Consider the following 17,855-nt stretch of genomic DNA (forward strand, 5'->3'; position numbering starts at 1 on the left):
AGCTGGTAGCTCTGTAAAGGAAGTTAAACAGCATCTATCGGTCAGAACACCCCCGGCTTCTACAACAGCCCGCCCGCCAGTCCTCCCCAGGCTTACAACATATCATCCACCCATACACATACACATACCCACCATGGGCGGCTTCGACTTCTCCAACCACAACCGCAATGTGGCTCTCCATGCCCAGGGTATCCCCCTACCCAAGGCCACCAGCACGGGAACCACCATTGTCGGCTGTCTATTCGATGGCGGCGTGGTAATCGCAGCAGATACTCGCGCAACCAGCGGGCCCATTGTCGCAGACAAGGTATGCTCCTCCCCCGCAATGGACACCGCCCTCACTACGATGCACCCCCTAACAATTGTGACCGCAGAACTGCGAGAAGCTGCACTTCATCGCCCCCCAGATCTGGTGCGCTGGTGCCGGTACCGCTGCAGACACCGAGTTCACCACAGCCATCATCTCATCCAACCTCGAACTGCACGCTCTCTCCACCGGCCGTAAGCCCCGCGTCGTAACCTGCATGACGATGCTGAAGCAGCACCTGTTCCGCCACCAAGGCCACATTGGTGCCTATCTCGTCGTTGCTGGTGTCGACCCCACCGGCGCCCACCTCTTCACCGTCCACGCCCACGGCTCCACCGACAAGCTGCCATACGTCACCATGGGCTCCGGTTCGCTGGCCGCCATGTCGGTTTTCGAGACACAGTGGAAGGCGCACCTGACGCGCGACGAGGCCGTCACTCTGTGCTCCAATGCCATTGAGGCTGGTATCTGGAACGATTTGGGTTCAGGTAGTAACGTGGATGTGGCCGTCATCACAGAAGAGAAGACGACCCTGATGAGGAACTACAAGACACCAAATACCAGGCAGCCCAAGCAGAGGAACTATAGGTTCCAACGCGGCACCACCGCGGTACTCAACGAAAAGATTATCAAGAAGGAGGAAATTAGCAAGTACGTTACCGTGCATGAGCTCAAGGACGACGACGTGACCGCCACAGCCGAGACAATGGATGTAGACTCGTAAATGAAGAGTGTTGGGCAATACACGACATGGCGTTACGAACATGAAGAACATGTACTATACACCGACATCAGGTGTCGAATGGACTCCTTGAATCGGATAGCTAGAAGACAATATGATGATGATGAACCACTTTTGTCCTCATGCCGACCATCTGTTGTACATTTGTTTACGCGACCCAGATGGGAATATTGAAAGATTTGAAGATTTGAAGATTTGAACTTGAGACATTTCATCACTAATTCAACTCCACTAGACAGACCAAGCATCGCAAGAAACATTATAGTAAAATGACCAACCCTGACTGACGACACAGCAACCAATATATTCATCTCTCTACATGACCCGTGAGCCTGAAAATAAACTCCTTCCATGCATACACATCCCCTATCGACACCTCTTCTCAACGATATTCGCACCGTGCTCCTCATACTCCTTCTTGGAGATCCACAGCTGGTGGAAACTGCCCAGACTAGCCAATATACTGCCACCAATCCAAGCAGCGTACTTGCGCTCCACCACACTGCCAGGAGCAATAAGCTTATTGCGGGTAGACGGATAGATGGAGTTGACTTCGTAGTTGAGGCGCTCGTTGAATTTGTACAGCAGGGTGCTACCGCCCGTGACGACAATGTTAGAGAGCAACAGGGGACGCTGATCCGCGTCGACTTGCTGGACGGCAGCCTGGACGAGGCGGGGGATAGTTTGCTCGGGCTTGGGTGCGGGACTCGTGTCGGAGGTGAGTGCTGCTGAGGCGTCGAAGAGGCCTTCGGCGGCGCGGAATCGCTCCACGCCAAAGACTTGGTTCCAGCCGTCGGGCATCTCGAAGGGTCGGCCGGGCATGCTCTTTGCTAGCTCCTCGTTGGTGCTGAAGCGGCCGGGGCCGGGCCACACTTCTACGACTGACTCCTTGAACGATGTCAGGATGCGTTCTTCTTCGTTCAATCGGAAGGAGTCGGTGGGCGGCGTGGGGAAGGTCTTGTACGTGGCTTGAGCTGGTGCGCCAGCGTCGACGGGCGTTTTGCTCTTCACCATGAAATGGGGTATCAGCGGGACCTCTGGTTGCGCCTGCTTGAATGACAGTCGGATCTGGTCAGAGACAAAGTTTCCGGCCAGAGGTGACTTTTGAACTCCCTTTCGTAATACCATGCCGTCGAGGACGGGCGTAACAGACGTGTGGGAAGCGCCGACGTCGATGATGATCCCAGAGGCCTTGCCTGATGCAAAAGCAGCCAACACGCCCGTCTTTTGTAGGAAGAAGGCTGGGGTTCCCCATTCCTCCATTGCAATCTCAATGTACTTTTCTCGTGCTTTTGCGCTGTTCCAGCCTGGTTCTGTGACGAGGAGCGGACTGTCTTCCAAGGGCTTCTCGTTGTTCTCTAGCGCTTCCATGTCCACATCCATAGCCTCTCCATTTCCGTTCTCGTCATTACCATCATTCAGCCCGTTCTTCTTGGGGTCCGTCGGTTTTGCGCCCGTGAGCCGGCTTGTAATCGCATACTCCCACAGCTTGGTCGCAGTCTCCCAGTCCTCTACTATGCCATCTGAGCCCCAATAATTCTTAATCTCAAGCCCATCGACTGGAGCATGTATCGCGTTCTCGCCGAACAGACGGTCGCCTGATGATGTGAGGCCATAGAAGGAAGGGCATACGGATTTGGGAACATCTTCGCCGGCGAATCCTGCGCGTACGGTTGAGTAGCCGGGGTCAAGAACGATCGCTGAGACCTCATCTGCAGTTTGTTGTTAGTGGGCGCGCTCTGCAAAGCTTTGGACAACCGTAGTTACCTCCAGCATACTCTCCCGCAGCGGGTGCGGTCGACGAGTTGGGAATGTTCATCGCGCGCGATTATCGCCGGCGCGGAGACTGGTGAATGAAAATATGTCGGGTATGGTATGGCGGATTGACGCGTAATTGTCGGGTTTCCGAGTCAGTCGAGGTGGGCGTGGTCGTGGAGCTGGTGCTGGTGTTCAAGAGAAGCAGTCGCAAGACGCGAACTCCAAAAGTTGAGGTTGCGGACCTGTCCTCCACCACCGCACTTACCCCTCGCGCCTCCGCCCCGCATCCCCCCAGATATTTGTTCGCAGGGCGTCTCGGAATCTGAGACATGAAGAGATAGGATAGAAGTCATCATGGCGCTTAAATTCATCCGCCAGCTGTATGCACTCGATACCCTCGACACTCGCTTCGTAATACCAGCTACCACACCGCCCAAGGAGGCGCTCGAGGAGGCCAAACTTGACCCAGTGGGCCCAATTCCAGTAAAAGAAGGAAGAGAGGGTACCAGACGTGCAGATAATGACATTCAGCCGCCACGATGGAACACACCAGAGTTTTATTTCTACTACGTGGCCATTTCAGCCAGCGTATTCATGATGTTTAAATCCGTACTGGACGTGTCTAAAGGTATGTTGGGCGATACGACAAGTAAGAGCCATGTGTTGACCAACTTATAGAATCGCACCCAAATTATCCAAAATTCGAACATCTCCTTTCCGATGGCTGGATACCTGGGCGGAAAGTGGTATGTTACGTTGCCCCTTGTCATGTACAATTCACTGACTACCCAGGATAATGTTGATGCTCAATATGGCGGCTTCCGTCAAAACATTCCATATCTATTTATCGTAGTACTACTGCATCCAAATTTACGCAAAGCATATGACTCTTTCTGGCGAGCTGGTACATACACCCAAGTACGGTCGTCGGCAAGCAATGGCCTCACAATGGGCTTAACACCGTCCGCTGCGGCGGATGCCCGCATGCTTCAGCGCATATCGTTTGACGTGGGCTTCGCTGCTATATTTCTTGTTGCTCTACATGGTTTCTCGGCATTCAAAATCCTGGCAATCCTCTATGCCAATTACTGCATTGGAAAGAAGCTCCCTCGACAGTACATACCAGCCGCAACGTGGATCTTCAACGTAGGCACCTTATTCGCCAATGAATTTGGCCGGGGCTACTCCTATGCAACTATCCTCGGCACATTTCTCCCATCCACAACTTCGAAAAAGGGCGAGTCAACATCTGATTTCGGCCATATGCTCGATAGCTATGGTGGCCTCATTCCACGTTGGGAAGTTCTCTTCAACTTCACTATCCTCCGGCTCATAAGTTTCAACCTCGACTATTACTGGTCACTCAACTCCCGAGACAATAGTCCTCTAGAAGTATTCTTCCCATCTTCCCTCGATTCGATATAGCTAATAACGTCTAAGAAGAAACAACTCGACCCATCCAACCTCTCTGAGCGTGATCGGGTATCCATCCCTGCGAAACCCGCCGACTACTCATTCCGCAATTATTTCGCCTATGCCACATATTCTCCACTCTACCTGGCTGGGCCCATTGTAACATTTAACGACTATATAGCGCAATGTCGCTACCGGCCTCACAGCATCACCACTACGCGGACAGGCTTCTACTTGGTGCGTTTCATTGTCGTCCTCCTTACCATGGAGATTATGATTCATTACATGTACATGGTCGCCATCTTTCACGAGAAGCCCGACTGGTCTCAGTACACACCTTGTGAGCTCAGCATGTTAGGCTTCTTCAACCTCAAACACATTTGGCTAAAGCTTCTCATACCATGGCGCTTCTTCCGCCTCTGGTCTCTCATGGATGGCATAGACCCGCCAGAGAACATGGTGCGTTGCATGTCTGACAACTACTCTGTTATGCACTTTTGGCGCGGATGGCACCGCAGCTTCAATAAGTGGAGCTTGAGGTATCTGTATATTCCTCTTGGTGGTAGTAAGGGCGAGGGCATCCTCGGCAAAGCAAGAGCGATCGGCAACTACCTCGCAGTGTTTACCTTTATCGCCATCTGGCATGATATTCAACTCCGACTACTCATGTGGGGATGGCTTGTGACCCTCTTTGTCCTTCCAGAGATTATCGCATCATACATCTTCCCAGCAAAGAAGTGGAAGAACAGCCCCGATGCTTACCGCTGGTTGTGTGGTGTGGGTGCTGTCGGCGAGATTCTGATGCTTATGACAGCTAATCTCGTTGGCTTTGCACTTGGAATGGATGGGCTAAAGGGTCTGGTTAGTGGCATTGTGGGGACGTGGTCTGGTTGGATGTTCTTTGCGACAGCTTGCTGTGCGTTGTTTACAGGCGTGCAGTTTATGTTTGAGTGGCGTGAAAACGAAAAGCGAAAGGGGATTAAGATGAAGTGTTAGATAGGCAGGATTGAGGCAGGCCCTTTTTAGCAGAGAAGGCTACATGATGCTGTGCCTATTGCTGAAAGCATGGTCTACATTGTTATAAAAAACTACAGTCCACTAAAACACAAAAATCAAGCGAGGGTTGCCATTATCACATTCATTATGCGTTGCTCACATAGCGTTGTTGAGAAGGTCGGCCGTCAAGCAAAGCTGACAAAAAAAAAGAGCAGCAAAAAGAAAATGGCAAAAACAGAGTTTCGAACCCACGCTGGGTGAAAAGTTGTTCCAAAGATTGAGTAAGTGCAGTGTTGTGCGGGACTCGCGGTCACTTCTGGTAAAAGGCAAGAAATGAGTTCGTACAAATCCTCGCACTGCACAATCGCTCTTACAAAATAAAAAATATATATACTGCGCAAAAAGTGTTGGGTGTGTGATCAGACTTCCGAGGATGCAATGATTGGGGCGCGCCCCTACGCTATGGGAAGTAAAAGGCCAGTGCGTTGTTATACGAAAGGGACAGTGACGTGACACGCATGCGAGGAAAGGGTCGAGTGGATGCGCTGGCCGTGCGCACTCGTCTGTTACTGTACCGAGGGGTGTGTGCTTGAGTCGTGTCTGGGATTCTGGCTGGCTGGTACTTTTTTTTGCTCCTCCATCCTCGCTAGCTGTAAGAAAACGGCTACTACCTTTTTTTTTTCAAAAGAGCATAGGTAAGGGGAGAGTAGAAGAAGGTATTGAGGATGAGTTTGGCTCCGCGTGCTTGGATTTCTAGGTGAAGTGAGGGTGATTGTGGGACACGTGCCCCCCGCTTTTGGTAGCTTGCTAGGCTGCCTTCCTGGAGCTTGCTGAATGACATCTTCTCCTTTCATTTTGCGCAAAGTTGGTAATGGCTATTTTCTGCGTCGTCGCATGGGGTTCTTTCAGTCTACTCTAGGATTCTCTCGGTAGACTTGCGAAGTTGATGGTATCAAGGGTGGAATCCCTGTCTCCAACTGGTTTCATGTGGCTCGAGTACCTGAGACTCAAATACACCTGGCTTCCTTCCTCCACTTATTCTTTCGAGAATATTGTTGCGATTCATGCTTGCTGAATATATTTAGTACTGAAAGTATCGCGAGTTCTACTATTTGCAACTACCATTCTACACAGTTGCCGCATCGTCTTTCTTGGGGGCCGTCTGGCCCCCGAGTCTTTGTTTCCTATCTCTTATTGCTCTCTTCAATCCCTTCACGTTTTATAAAATCGCCTCATATTCCGCAAGGATCAGATGGAAAATATAGGCCAACGAAATGGCTCTATCTAGCATCTTGTACCAAGCCTTGGTCTTGAAGCGCCAAGGTGTATATCCATTATTTTGCGCCGACACCAGGTGCAATGTGTACTAGCATGCGCCGGAATAGTCGCAGTCCGCTTTTGGACTGAATGCACAGTCTCTCTAGCTAATCAGTAAGTATGAATTGTAGGGTATCTTAAGAAATCGTTCTCCATCGTTGTCTGTTCCCGTTTTAACAGTGGTTGCATCACCTTCCTTACACCCGTCGGGTAGCCGACCACCACCCTTCATAAAAAAAATAGCACTTCAAACGTCAAAATGTCAGCATAATTTTCCCGGCTCGATTTGAAACTATTTCCTGTCCTCGGCTACCTTCATTCGTTTTGACGATTCAACTCCAACGCCTGAGGCACTTTGGTGTTTCAGTCTTTGTTCCTTGCCCCAGATTGTAATTGCCCCCCCTACCCCTCGCCACTTCACCCAATGCGTTGATAATCTTGAGATTTCGTTTGCCCAATGGTCTAGAATACCAGCGCCTTTCACTATCTGTTCGCGATTACCAAACGGCGCTGGCACTAGACCCAAAATCGCCAAGCGCGAGGTAGGACATGCAAGAGGATATGGTCACTCACTCCAGCTCTCTCGTTACACTTGACCTACAACACCTTGCACACAGTCTTTACTGTCTGGTTTGCTTCACGATCTCTTCGCTCGGCGTGGTCCGGCTTCCTCTCTTTTTGCCAACTGCAGGCAGTCACTCTCTTATTTCTTGTCCGACGGCTTGAGTTGTACTCGAGTCAAACACACTACCGCAATCAGACACATAGCAGTTTTTGCATTGTCTTTATAGCACGAATATTTCATAAGGTTCAATTCATCGTCGCCATGAAGAGTGTCATTTTGGCGAGCGCTCTGGCAGCTGCCGGCCTTCTTGTGGGCTCCGCGAGCGGGCGTCCTCTCTGTAAGTCATACACTCGATTGGTGAGACCCTATTGGCTTAACGAATCTAGACCACAAGCGCGAACTCGTCACCAAGGTTGTGTATGTGACTGAGGTGGTCGCCGAAGTTGTTATCTATGTAGATGAAGGGGGTGCGGCCTTTTCAACCTCAACTTCTGTCAAGGTCCCTGTCATGGCTATGTCGTCAGTCCTATCTTCAAGCACTTCTCAGGCCGCTCTGTCAACGACAACAACTCCTTCGGAGTCTTCTTCGGTAACTTCTGTCATATCTACTCAAGCTTCACTGACGCCAGCTGTCGTGCCCGAGTCTTCTTCTGTGACACCCATCACCACTGAGACATTAGAGCCTGCGGCTCAATCCTCTTCCGTAGCAGAACCTTCCCCATCTCTGGCCGAATCTTCCTCGCCTCCAGTGGAACCGTCTTTACCTCCGGTTGAGCCGCCTTCTCCTCCAGTTGCAACACCCTCTCCCCCGGCAGCACCTCCATCCCCCCCAGTTGAGCCACCTTCTCCTCCGGCGCCGCCATCCTTGCCTCCAGCTGATTCACGTCCTCCTCCAGCGGAACCATATTTGCCCTCAGCTGCACTGTCCTCTCCTCCAGCGAACCAGTATCTTCCTCCAGCTGCATCACCTTCCCCTCCGTCTGCGTTGCCGCCGCCTTCTTCCCCTGAGGCACCTGCCCCAACCGACAATCTGATTGAGGGCAACCTGCCTATGGGTATAACCTGGGATGTCTACACCGGCGCATCAGAATGCAAGTCAGAAGCTGAAATCGCTAGCGAATTCAGTAGGATGAAAGACTTCAAGATGATCCGCTTATACGGCATGGACTGCAATCAGATCTCCCTTGGCATCCAGAATGCACTTAAGAACGGCCAGAAGCTCATGGGCGGCGCATATCTGGATGCAGGTGGTAGCGGTGAAGACGTCAGCGAGGTCATCCAAGCTTACAAGAATGCTATCGATCAGCACGCCGGCGGCAACTGGGAGGTCATACAGCTCTTCACAGTGGAGAACGAACGTGTAAACGAGGGCAGGATGAATGCAGCGCAGGTCGTAGACGCAATTGGTAGAGCGCGTACCCAGCTACGACAACTTGGCTACAGCGGCCCTGTGGGCGCTGTCGAGACGGCACCAGCTACTATTAACAACCCGTCTATCTGCGAAGCCTCAGACGTGGTCATGGTCAATATCCATGCCTTCTTTGACCAACACACGCACGCAGCGGATGCAGGTCCCTTTGTGAAGAACCAAGTCCGGATGGTACAGTCTACCTGTAACAATAAGCGTGTTGTTGTCACTGAGTCGGGTTGGCCTCGCCAGGGTAGCCCCAATGGTGAAGCTATCCCATCAGCAGAGAACCAGCGCATTGCTCTTCAGTCAATCCGCGAATCTTTCAGTGGCGACATGTTTCTCTTCAGCGCCTTTGATTCCAGCTGGAAGGTCAACACGGCATCTACTTTCAACGCCGAGCGTTTCTGGGGCGTTATCGGGTAGGTGTCTTGATGATATGAGGGTTTCAGTATGGCATGGCTAGATGGGATGTCGTGGAAATGAGTCTACATCTCATCATTTGGCTATATACGCCTGTATCTTATGATTGCTTTCTTTTCGTGTGGGCCAGGCCATTGTGTGGCCTGGTGTCAAGTTTATGTATACGGAAGCTCGTTCCTTGTACGATCATGAAATTATGCAAGTATGAGGTACAATTGGTTTGCAGCACATGTAGTATAGATACCCTGATTTTCTAATAAATCAATTCATGACTGCAATAGAAACTCTTCAACACCATTAACAGTGTCTAACAAGAAGGAGTAAATCAAACTCACATAAGTCAAAAATTGCTAGCAGTACTCTTGCCGGAACTTACTGGTACTTGTCTTGGAATCCTTCTCCCCAGTGGATGTGAATGCCTTGTTGGCATAGGCAGTCTAACTATGCATTCCCTTTTCTATCAAATGCTCTTCTACTCTACGTCTTAAATCTACCACCACATAAATGTTCTATACCAAAAGTCCTACCAGCTAAACCGCAAAACGAGCAAGCAGAAACCCACCCACTCAACCGCTTTACTCTTACAACTCCAACTCCGCTGCCACATCCTCAATCGCCTTAACCAAGCCATCCAGCGTCCCCCTGCCCACATTCCCATTCACCACAACCCTAAAAAACTTCCCTTGCTCCCCGGGCGCAAAATCAACCATAAACCCCCTACTCACCAGCCTCTGCGCAATCTCCGTCGTAGCTTTGCTATTCTTCTCTGCATCCTCGTTCACCGCCCCATTCTTGGCATAGTAAAAGCACACCTGCAAGCAAGGCAGGGGCTCCGGACTAATCGTCTTGAAGTGACCACCATCTTTCAGTTTCTGGAGTAGGTACTCGGCGTTGTCGTAGGCTCTATCGACCAAGTCGCTGAAATGCTGGGGGCCGTAATATTGGAGGGCGAGGAAGAACTTTAGGCTGTCTGCGCGGCGACCGCATTGGGGGGTTAGGTCTGCGAGGTCGTATATATCCTGGGCGTCTGTGCCGGGGGCGTTGTGGAAGAGGTAGCCTGCGGGCAGCGTGAGGGCGCGGTAAAAAGTATTCATGTCCTTGCCGAGTAAGAAGCTGCTGGTCATGGGTACGCCGAGCATTTTATGGGGATTGACGGTTATGCTGTCTGCGAGGTCGGAGCCTGCAAGACGCGGCGGGGAGTAGGTAGGGGAAAAGATGACGCTGCCGCCCCAAGAGCCGTCAATGTGGAGCCAGAGGTTGTGCGATTTGCAGATCGATGAGAGGGCGGGGAAGGGGTCGAATGAGCCGTGGACGGTGGTGCCTGCTGTGGCGTTGACGAAGAAGGGGGCTTCGCCGCGGGTCTTGGATTCGGTGACGAGGCGCTCGAGTTCGGAGGGGATCATGCGGCCATGGTCGTCGACGGGGACGGCGATGACGTTTTTGGAGCCGAGGCCGAAGAGATTGGCGGCTTTTTCTACAGAGTAATGACCGTGGGCTGAGGTGAAGAGGGTAAATTTGTGGGTTCCATTGCCCTCGGTTTTGGTCTCTGGGAACAGGGTGTTTCTAGCGATGACGATGGCGGAGGCATTAGCGGCACTGCCACCTGGTTGGGAGATTCCCCCACAAGTTTTCTCTGGCAGGCCAAAGAGAGAAGCTAGGTACTTTGTTGTTCGTTTTTCGACGAGGGTTAGTACGGGTGAGACGTGGTAGACATGGGCCTGGGAAAATTCAGTACCTGATTGTTTAAGCAAGCAAAGAAACTTACATTGGTGTTCAACACAGCCAGAAGCAGCTCACTGACTACGCCTACCGCGTTCGTACTCGCATATAGTTTGTCCAGGAACCCTTGATCCCAAGTGTTTACGCTATACTTTAGCACGGTGCTCACCAGCTTGACTAGTCCATCTTTCCCAACTTTTTTGTCATTAATTTCCAGCTCTTCGCTGAGGATAGACTCCAGCTTCTTAGGAGGATGATGCTCAACGATTGTAGTTCTTGGGCCACCACTACCTTCTATTCGTAGACCATGGCCAGTGTGCTTAGTAGCAGCATCTTCGTCTGCAGAGCGGATGAATGGTATGATCAACTCTTGGACGGCATCAAGAAGCTGATGGTAGCGTTAATATCATGCTGTCTGGTGGGGGCGAATGACGAATTGGAGGCATCATCGACGTGCAGTGAGTAACACAACATTTTCTGTCGGAATGCTCGGAAAATGGTTCCGAAGAACTTACATCTTTGACTTCATCAGCCCGATTGAGAGGCGTATTTCCGGGTGCGGAAGACATGACACAAGTCGCCAGACAATTCGAGAAATTCAATCTCGAAAAAAGCCAGTATAAGGATTGGATTGAAAAGAACCGTGGTGGTGATGTGTAGGAGCAAAAATCACGGCACAGAAATGGCGCGCAAAGTTGCCCGAGCTAATCGGCATTAGTGCCGGCTACCTGAGCAAATGGCAAACATGCAGTCATGGATTCTTATAATCGAGCTGACCATTCCTGGTCCGCCAAAAATGCGTAATCGCACATGCAAATTATGCCACTAAGAAAGGTATCTACGATCGTCGAATCAGAAACCAAACAACCAGATCAACCACTACAACAGATCCACCTTATCTAACGCCAGAATGATGAAGCAGCCAGTGTGTAAATTTCATGCCTGATATAGAAAATATCCCACGCCATGCACGTGGTGTCGCCATTGTCATTGTGCTGCAACACTCTTGCCTTTGCTGCTACTCCCGCTGCCCACGCTACCATTTGTAGCTTGGCTTCCCTTCTTGGACTTTTTGCCGTCTTTTCCTTGTGCAGCCTTTGCAGCTGCATGCTTCTGCCTTGCCAGCTCAATAGCCGTCAGCTTCTTGCCCGCCTTAGGATTTTGAGGCGCATCACTAGTACCCTCTGGGAAGGACTGGAAGCCTTGATTGCCAGCTGTGTAGCGGGATTGTGTGACCCAATCGTTACGTCTGCGCTTGTAGAGATCCATGCGCCAGTTTCGCCAGACGGCACGACCTACATGAGATTCACGCAGAGAACTCTCGTTTTCTGCCAGCTCCTCGGCGATGCGTTCGCGGATGAAAGCCAGACCAGCTGTGCCCTGCCAGATTGCGTCGATGACGTGCGACGCTGCTGGGTCGAGTGCAAGCTCACCGATCTTACCGTAAAATAGTTGGATCATCTTACGGCGGAAGATGACAGACGCGTTCTCTGACATTAATGCTGCTTGAAGTGTCCTGGACGCTGTCGGGTCGCGAGCCAGCTGAGTGGCAAGCTCAGGAGACAAGTTGGCAAGAGAGTCAAACACAAGGTGACCAAGGGGTCCGTCAACGGTCATCATGGTTTGTGCCAGCAAAGATCCATGAACCTTTTCCGGTGACGGAACATGCCTGGCACGTAGTTTTCCCTCTTCTTCATTTAGCCGAAGGATGCGGGTGACTTCAAAGCCGTTGGAACCAGCATAAGCAGCCTCGAGTTGTGCCTTGATGGGTGCGCAGTCAACTTCACGTGCCACACAGCGCTCAATGAGCACTTTGATGACAGCGGTTCGGTTGCGTTCGACTAGGCTGGGAATCTGGTCGACAATTTGGCGCATGGCTTCTTCTAGGTCGTCTTTGCCGAGCCGCTCGAGGATCTTACCTACCACGTATCCCGCGATTTCATTGCGTGACAAGTTGCCCATGCGCTCTTTGAAGAATTCTCCATAGATGGACTTGAACACTTTACCCGGCGCATTCTCGATAATTGTTTCCAATAGGCGGGATCCTACCGCGTCATATACTAGACCATTGATGAGGATGGCGCTTTCAGTTCCTTCGGCAATGGGGTTGTCAGGAAGCAGTCGGTGAATGATGGACTTTTCGTTCTTGGCTCGAGACTTTCCAAAATGCGCCAGTTCCAGCTTGAGAAGTAGTTGCAGGGTTGGGCCACCGAGTGGATGTGTGGTGAGTGAGCGAAGATAATGCGACTCTATGCCGGAGACACTATCGCTAATAACCTTTTCCAGGGCATCCAGGAAAGACTGGGGAATAACCCTCTCCTCCAAGACACGCTCCTGACCCTTTTCCGCGCCAGAAACAGTAATCTTTTCCTTCTTCTTGCTCTGCGTAACAGACTTGGTCTGTTTCTCCAGCGGCGCACCCGAAAGAATTATAAGCAACACCCGGAGTACATGAGAGGCGTACTTGTCCGTCATCAAAAAACCCATATATCCCTCGAGCTCGCCGAGTGTAAAGAGAAAGAGATTTTCCATCGAGACAACGACTTCGTCGGGATCGGAGGCGGGTGGGGTCTGCAGAGGTTCCGCTTTAACGGTCTCTTCCGTAACGATGGGGGCGGCTTTTATAAAGAGTGTTTCGCAGCAGTGGGAGGCAAAACGGTTCTGGACGAGGTTGAGAAAACTAAGAGGGGGGAGGGGCGATCAGCATGGCAATAGCAGAAGGTATCGTGGAAGAACGTACTGTCCGCTGAATTTCTGGAACAGACTTTTCAATTGGTCTGGTGAGGATAGGAGGATCAGGCGCTCAAGTAAGCGCGAGGACTGGCCGTTGGCAATTTTCAATTCCTTGCCGTCTGCCTCTTTCCACACACTGGCCAGGAAGATATCACGGTCCTCTGTGCTCTCGAACTGGTTCAACTCGAGCATCTCATCGGCCTTTTTGAAGTACTCCTGCTCCTGCTCGTCGAGCATTCCGTAAAAAGGCGACTCGTTGGGGCGGTTGATTTGGCCATTAGCGAGTTCCTGGACTGAATCTTGGACATGGAGCAGATCAGAATCTTCATGCTTGGGGCGCTTGGAGCTGGCATCGTCGTCGGCGTCCCTCTTGCGCTTTTTCTGTTCCTCGCGGCGACCGCGCTTCTTGTGTTCCTTGGGCATTGTTGGCGATGACGGCAGCGGCGCGCGACGAAAGTTTGGACTGTTTCAGCGGTCGGGCGGGGAGAGAAGTCTGCAGTGCGCAGCAGCACCCAACGCAGGGCCGGGCAGCAGGGACTTATAGCCGGCTGGCGGTGGACAGCAAGGGCAGGGCTAGAGAGGGCCGTGGAAGGGCAGTATAGAGGTTTAACGGAGGCGTTGGACACGGCAGTCGCAGTGCATTAAGCATGTTTTCCAGCAGTGGACTGATGCGGCAGAGGGTGGCGCTCGCTAGGGAAAAGTTGCTGCCCATTTTGGGGCTAGCCCAGATCGGTGGAGATCGAGGCGGTCCCCAAGATCGGGAAGGCGCCACCAGGGCAGAGGGAAGGGTCGACCGAGGCTGGCTAGTGCGCTAGAGCCCGGTGCGCTAGCCGCTTTTGGGCGTGGCCATGCTGGGATGGGCCCCCCACCATCACTGGCCGAACGGTAACTGCAATACCGTCAGCCGCAGTGACAGACTGCCTACCCTCGTCCAAACGCAGCCATCTGCCTACAAATCGTACGATCCATGGATGACAATTCAACTCGCGTCGCAGACTACCTCGACGATAGGCTGCAGACGCTTGGCGACCTCGACTCGCTCCACGACCTATTGGCCACCATTACCACCCAGCACGGCCTGCTCAAGAAGCAGCTCCACGACGCCAAGCGCGACCTCCACGATGCCAAAGACGCTGCCCACGCCCACCATGACTCCCTTGCCCAGCGCGCAGACGCCTTTAGGCACGAGCAGGCCGACATTGACCGTCGCCTCATGGTCATAACCGCTTCGGAGACGAGCGACGAAGCCGTGCCCCGCTTCGCTGAGGTGCTCGACACGCTGCACCGTCTGGATGTCGCCACCAACTATGTAGACCTGCTGGCAGAGGTGGACAAGCTCAGGTACGCCAGCGCCAGCAGCTGCCGCCTCTCATGCCCCAGAGCCGCCGCCCGCTGACGTACCGCTACAGTAAACAAGCCCAGGCAAAACTCCAGACGTCTAGCGAAGCCGCCCTCGCGCCGTATAAGCAGCTGCGTGCCATTCACACGCGCCTCATCAACCTGCAAGAAGATGCAGAGGGTGCCGCGCCCCAGCTGGTCTACTACGTCAGTAAAATCACCCACACCCTGCGCACCAAGATTCTCGACGCCTTCTCTGCCCAGCTCGAACATACGCTCAAGAAGATACGCTGGCCCTTGCCCAATGCAACTATACCCGCGCATCTGCGCGAAGAATGGGAGACTGCCTTTGTTAAGCTTCTCGACCTGCAATCGCCCGAGCTCGAGGGCATGAACTATGCGAATGGTCCTGGAAACAAGGTTAAACTACCGCCAGTGTTGTTCCCTATGGAGGTGCTGGTGCAGCCGCTCGAGATGCGGTTCCGCTACCATTTTGAAGGCGACAAGCCCACAAACCGCATTGATAGGCCCGAGTACTTTCTTTCTCACATTACCACGCTTCTGAACGACTACAGCGGATTCGTCAATGACCATGTCCAGCCTGTACTGCTTCGCCACTTCCGCGGAACCGATCTTGCGCTCAACCCTGTCTACATTGATGCCATGTCGGCCTTCATTACTGCCCTACTACCCATGCTGCGTACCAAGATTGGCTCACTGCTGCCCAAGGTCGCTGGCCAGCCACAGCTTCTGAGCCACCTGATACACGAGGTGATGAACTTTGACACGGACCTCCGAGACACGTGGGGTTACGATGCTGGTCATGGCGTTGAAGGCTGGAAGGGGCTTTCATGGGAATTCCTCGTACAGGGGGATTGGTTCGGACGGTGGCTGCAGGTGGAAAAGGATTGTAGGCTTTCTACCGTGCCCAATGTGGAAACTCGTGGCGGACGACTGACACGCAGCAGTTGCCCTATCCCGCTATCAGAACATTGTCGAGGCTCCAGACTTTGGTGATCTAGACTATGAGAGCGTCGATCCCAAAGCCACCAAGCCCACAAAAGGAGCGATCCGCGTAAACGACCTGCTCGAGACCATCACGGGTATTTTTCTCGCTTACCCTACATTGCAAATCTGCCGCTAATCTTACATTTCCTGCAGATCGCTACAGGCCTCTTACTTCGTTTAGCCAAAAACTCACCTTCCTGATTGATATTCAGATTGCCATCTTTGACAAGTTACATGAGAGGCTGCAGAGCAATCTCGAAGCATATCTGACCATGACCACGTCGCTGGGTCGTGCCATGGGTGGTATTACCAAAGAGGAACAGGAAAGGCTGCTTGGCGTTGAAGGACTAGAGCGCCTTTGCAAGACCTTTGGCAGTGCAGATTATCTCGAACGGGCCATGCGTGACTGGAGCGACGACGTGGTAGGTTCATATTTGCATTACCCCTGTGCTCTGTGATTCGCGGCTGACTTTGAGTTTCGTAGTTTTTCCTAGATATATGGGAGGAGCTACAGGACCGCGCGCGTAGCCCGACTAGTAATATCGGTACCATGACTGTTGCGGATGTGGCCGGACGCACGTCAAAGAAGGTTGAGAGTGACGACATGGAGGCAGGCTCGCTGTTTGACGAAACGGCATCGTGGTATGCGCGTCTTCGTGACCGCAGTGAGAAGATTATCATCGACACACTTAACAGCAACGTGCGCGAGGCGCTGCGTGCATATCGGCACATGTACGTTTCCTCACCACATCACTTCGCCGTTTAATGCAAAAGCTGTGTACTGACATATTTGTTTTTTTCCTGATAGCAACCCGTGGGCCACGCTGGGTGGGCCCTCCGCTTCAAGTTCCGCTGCTGCTGAACCCTCGCCGACCGCAGAGCTGGATCCATTGCTTGTTTATCTGCGCACAACACTAACGTTCCTTGCACGTGCCCTTGCGTCTGCGCCATTGCGCCGCATCACCCGTGCCATGCTGACTACGATTTCGACGGTGTTTTGGGAGAACGTGCTGAGTCGGTACCGCTTCTCGACGCAAGGTGCCACACAGTTGCACGCTGATGTCTTGGCTGTATGCCGTGTCGTCGACAAACATGTCGGACCAGGTGTAGCAGAAACGGGACTGAGGAAGTGTCTCGAGGGTGTGAAACTTGTTGGCTTACCAGTCAAAGGCAGTCCTTCTTCATCTAGTAGTAGTACATCAGGCCAGGATCACCAAGCCAAGCATGACGACGGTGGCGGCGAGGATACCGAGGATTGGGACACGGAGGCTTGGGGCGCTGCAGAAGACGGTGGTGAGGAGGAGCCTCCGTCGGTTGTTGTTGCGCAAAAAGCAAAGCACCACCCCGGTGCCACGCCGTCATTTGGCGGTGGAAATGAGGCTGGCGCTGCTGCGGCGGCTGGGGCTGAAGAAGTGCTGGGGCTGTGGGAGGTGGAAAAGCGGCTGTTTGCGGATAACCAGGCGGCTAGAGATGTGCTGGATGAGTTGGGCCTCGAGCTATTGAGTGAGACGGAAGCGAGGGCTTTGCTCAGGCGGAGGGTTGAGTTGGCTGGTTAGTGTTGGGTGGATGAGCTGACAGTAGCTTGCATAACTGCCACATCTCAAGAGAGAAAGAGAAAGTAGAGAGAGAGAGTGTGTGTGTGTGTGTATGTGTCTGTATGCAGGTTTAGGTGGAACGTGTAAAAGTAGTTTGCATGACTGGCACATCTGAAGTGCATCTGCATGCAAGAATGAAGAGAGCCATTATGCAGGGTCCTTATTTTATTTCGTAACGGCTTTGAAAGGAAAAGAAGAAAAAAAGGTACATTGAGTGACATCTGTTTCTGAATCATACCATCTGGTTGTCTCATACAACGCATCACCCCATGCCATTTCAAGTTTCAAGTAAATTAAATCTTTATTAAAATTGCTGCAGCTGCAGCTGCAGTAAGTAGTAGTAGTAGTATTAGGAGTCCTTGGTGTTGGTGGCGGCGGCGGCGATGGTGTTGTTGTTGTTGTTGTTGTAATGTGTAAGTATGAATCCTACCACCCTAACCCTTGCCATACCCTCCCTCCATCATCACCAATTCCAGGTGTAGGACTACCTTCCATTACCAATTCTAGGACTACATCTCCCCCCCTCCCCTCCC

General features: G+C 52.2%; 7 protein-coding genes across 7 annotated transcripts; 4 read left to right on the plus strand and 3 right to left on the minus strand.

Moving 5' to 3' along the window:
* Positions 1-133: 133 nt before the first annotated feature.
* COCMIDRAFT_8683 (uncharacterized protein) lies at positions 134-1,031 on the plus strand (the record flags this gene model as incomplete). The annotated part of the gene is made up of 2 exons (XM_007693652.1): positions 134-307; positions 375-1,031. 2 exons carry the CDS (start codon positions 134-136, stop codon positions 1,029-1,031), a joined length of 831 nt encoding a protein of 276 aa, XP_007691842.1.
* A 384-nt stretch (positions 1,032-1,415) lies between these two features.
* COCMIDRAFT_105631 (uncharacterized protein) lies at positions 1,416-2,868 on the minus strand (the record flags this gene model as incomplete). The annotated part of the gene is made up of 2 exons (XM_007693664.1): positions 1,416-2,761; positions 2,817-2,868. 2 exons carry the CDS (start codon positions 2,866-2,868, stop codon positions 1,416-1,418), a joined length of 1,398 nt encoding a protein of 465 aa, XP_007691854.1.
* A 293-nt stretch (positions 2,869-3,161) lies between these two features.
* On the plus strand, positions 3,162-5,216 carry COCMIDRAFT_105651 (uncharacterized protein; the record flags this gene model as incomplete). The annotated part of the gene is made up of 4 exons (XM_007693665.1): positions 3,162-3,435; positions 3,486-3,553; positions 3,600-4,199; positions 4,248-5,216. 4 exons carry the CDS (start codon positions 3,162-3,164, stop codon positions 5,214-5,216), a joined length of 1,911 nt encoding a protein of 636 aa, XP_007691855.1.
* Positions 5,217-8,140: 2,924 nt separating this feature from the next.
* Positions 8,141-8,932, plus strand: COCMIDRAFT_105610 (glycoside hydrolase family 17 protein; the record flags this gene model as incomplete). The annotated part of the gene is made up of 1 exon (XM_007693666.1): positions 8,141-8,932. A coding segment is annotated over one exon (792 nt), but the record flags the coding sequence as incomplete, so codon positions are not given.
* Positions 8,933-9,510: 578 nt separating this feature from the next.
* Positions 9,511-11,217, minus strand: COCMIDRAFT_105627 (uncharacterized protein; the record flags this gene model as incomplete). The annotated part of the gene is made up of 3 exons (XM_007693667.1): positions 9,511-10,647; positions 10,695-11,036; positions 11,164-11,217. The coding sequence occupies 3 exons, from the start codon at positions 11,215-11,217 to the stop codon at positions 9,511-9,513; spliced, it is 1,533 nt and encodes a 510-aa protein (XP_007691857.1).
* A 418-nt stretch (positions 11,218-11,635) lies between these two features.
* Positions 11,636-13,804, minus strand: COCMIDRAFT_29626 (uncharacterized protein; the record flags this gene model as incomplete). Its single annotated transcript, XM_007693655.1, has 2 exons — positions 11,636-13,328; positions 13,389-13,804. 2 exons carry the CDS (start codon positions 13,802-13,804, stop codon positions 11,636-11,638), a joined length of 2,109 nt encoding a protein of 702 aa, XP_007691845.1.
* Positions 13,805-14,348: 544 nt separating this feature from the next.
* On the plus strand, positions 14,349-17,283 carry COCMIDRAFT_29627 (uncharacterized protein; the record flags this gene model as incomplete). The annotated part of the gene is made up of 6 exons (XM_007693656.1): positions 14,349-14,722; positions 14,791-15,629; positions 15,688-15,822; positions 15,881-16,149; positions 16,212-16,459; positions 16,536-17,283. The coding sequence occupies 6 exons, from the start codon at positions 14,349-14,351 to the stop codon at positions 17,281-17,283; spliced, it is 2,613 nt and encodes an 870-aa protein (XP_007691846.1).
* Between the last annotated feature and the right edge of the window lie 572 nt (positions 17,284-17,855).

This window comes from Bipolaris oryzae (genome assembly GCF_000523455.1).
Source record: "Bipolaris oryzae ATCC 44560 unplaced genomic scaffold scaffold_175, whole genome shotgun sequence".
Classification (NCBI taxonomy): Eukaryota; Fungi; Ascomycota; class Dothideomycetes; order Pleosporales; family Pleosporaceae; genus Bipolaris; species Bipolaris oryzae.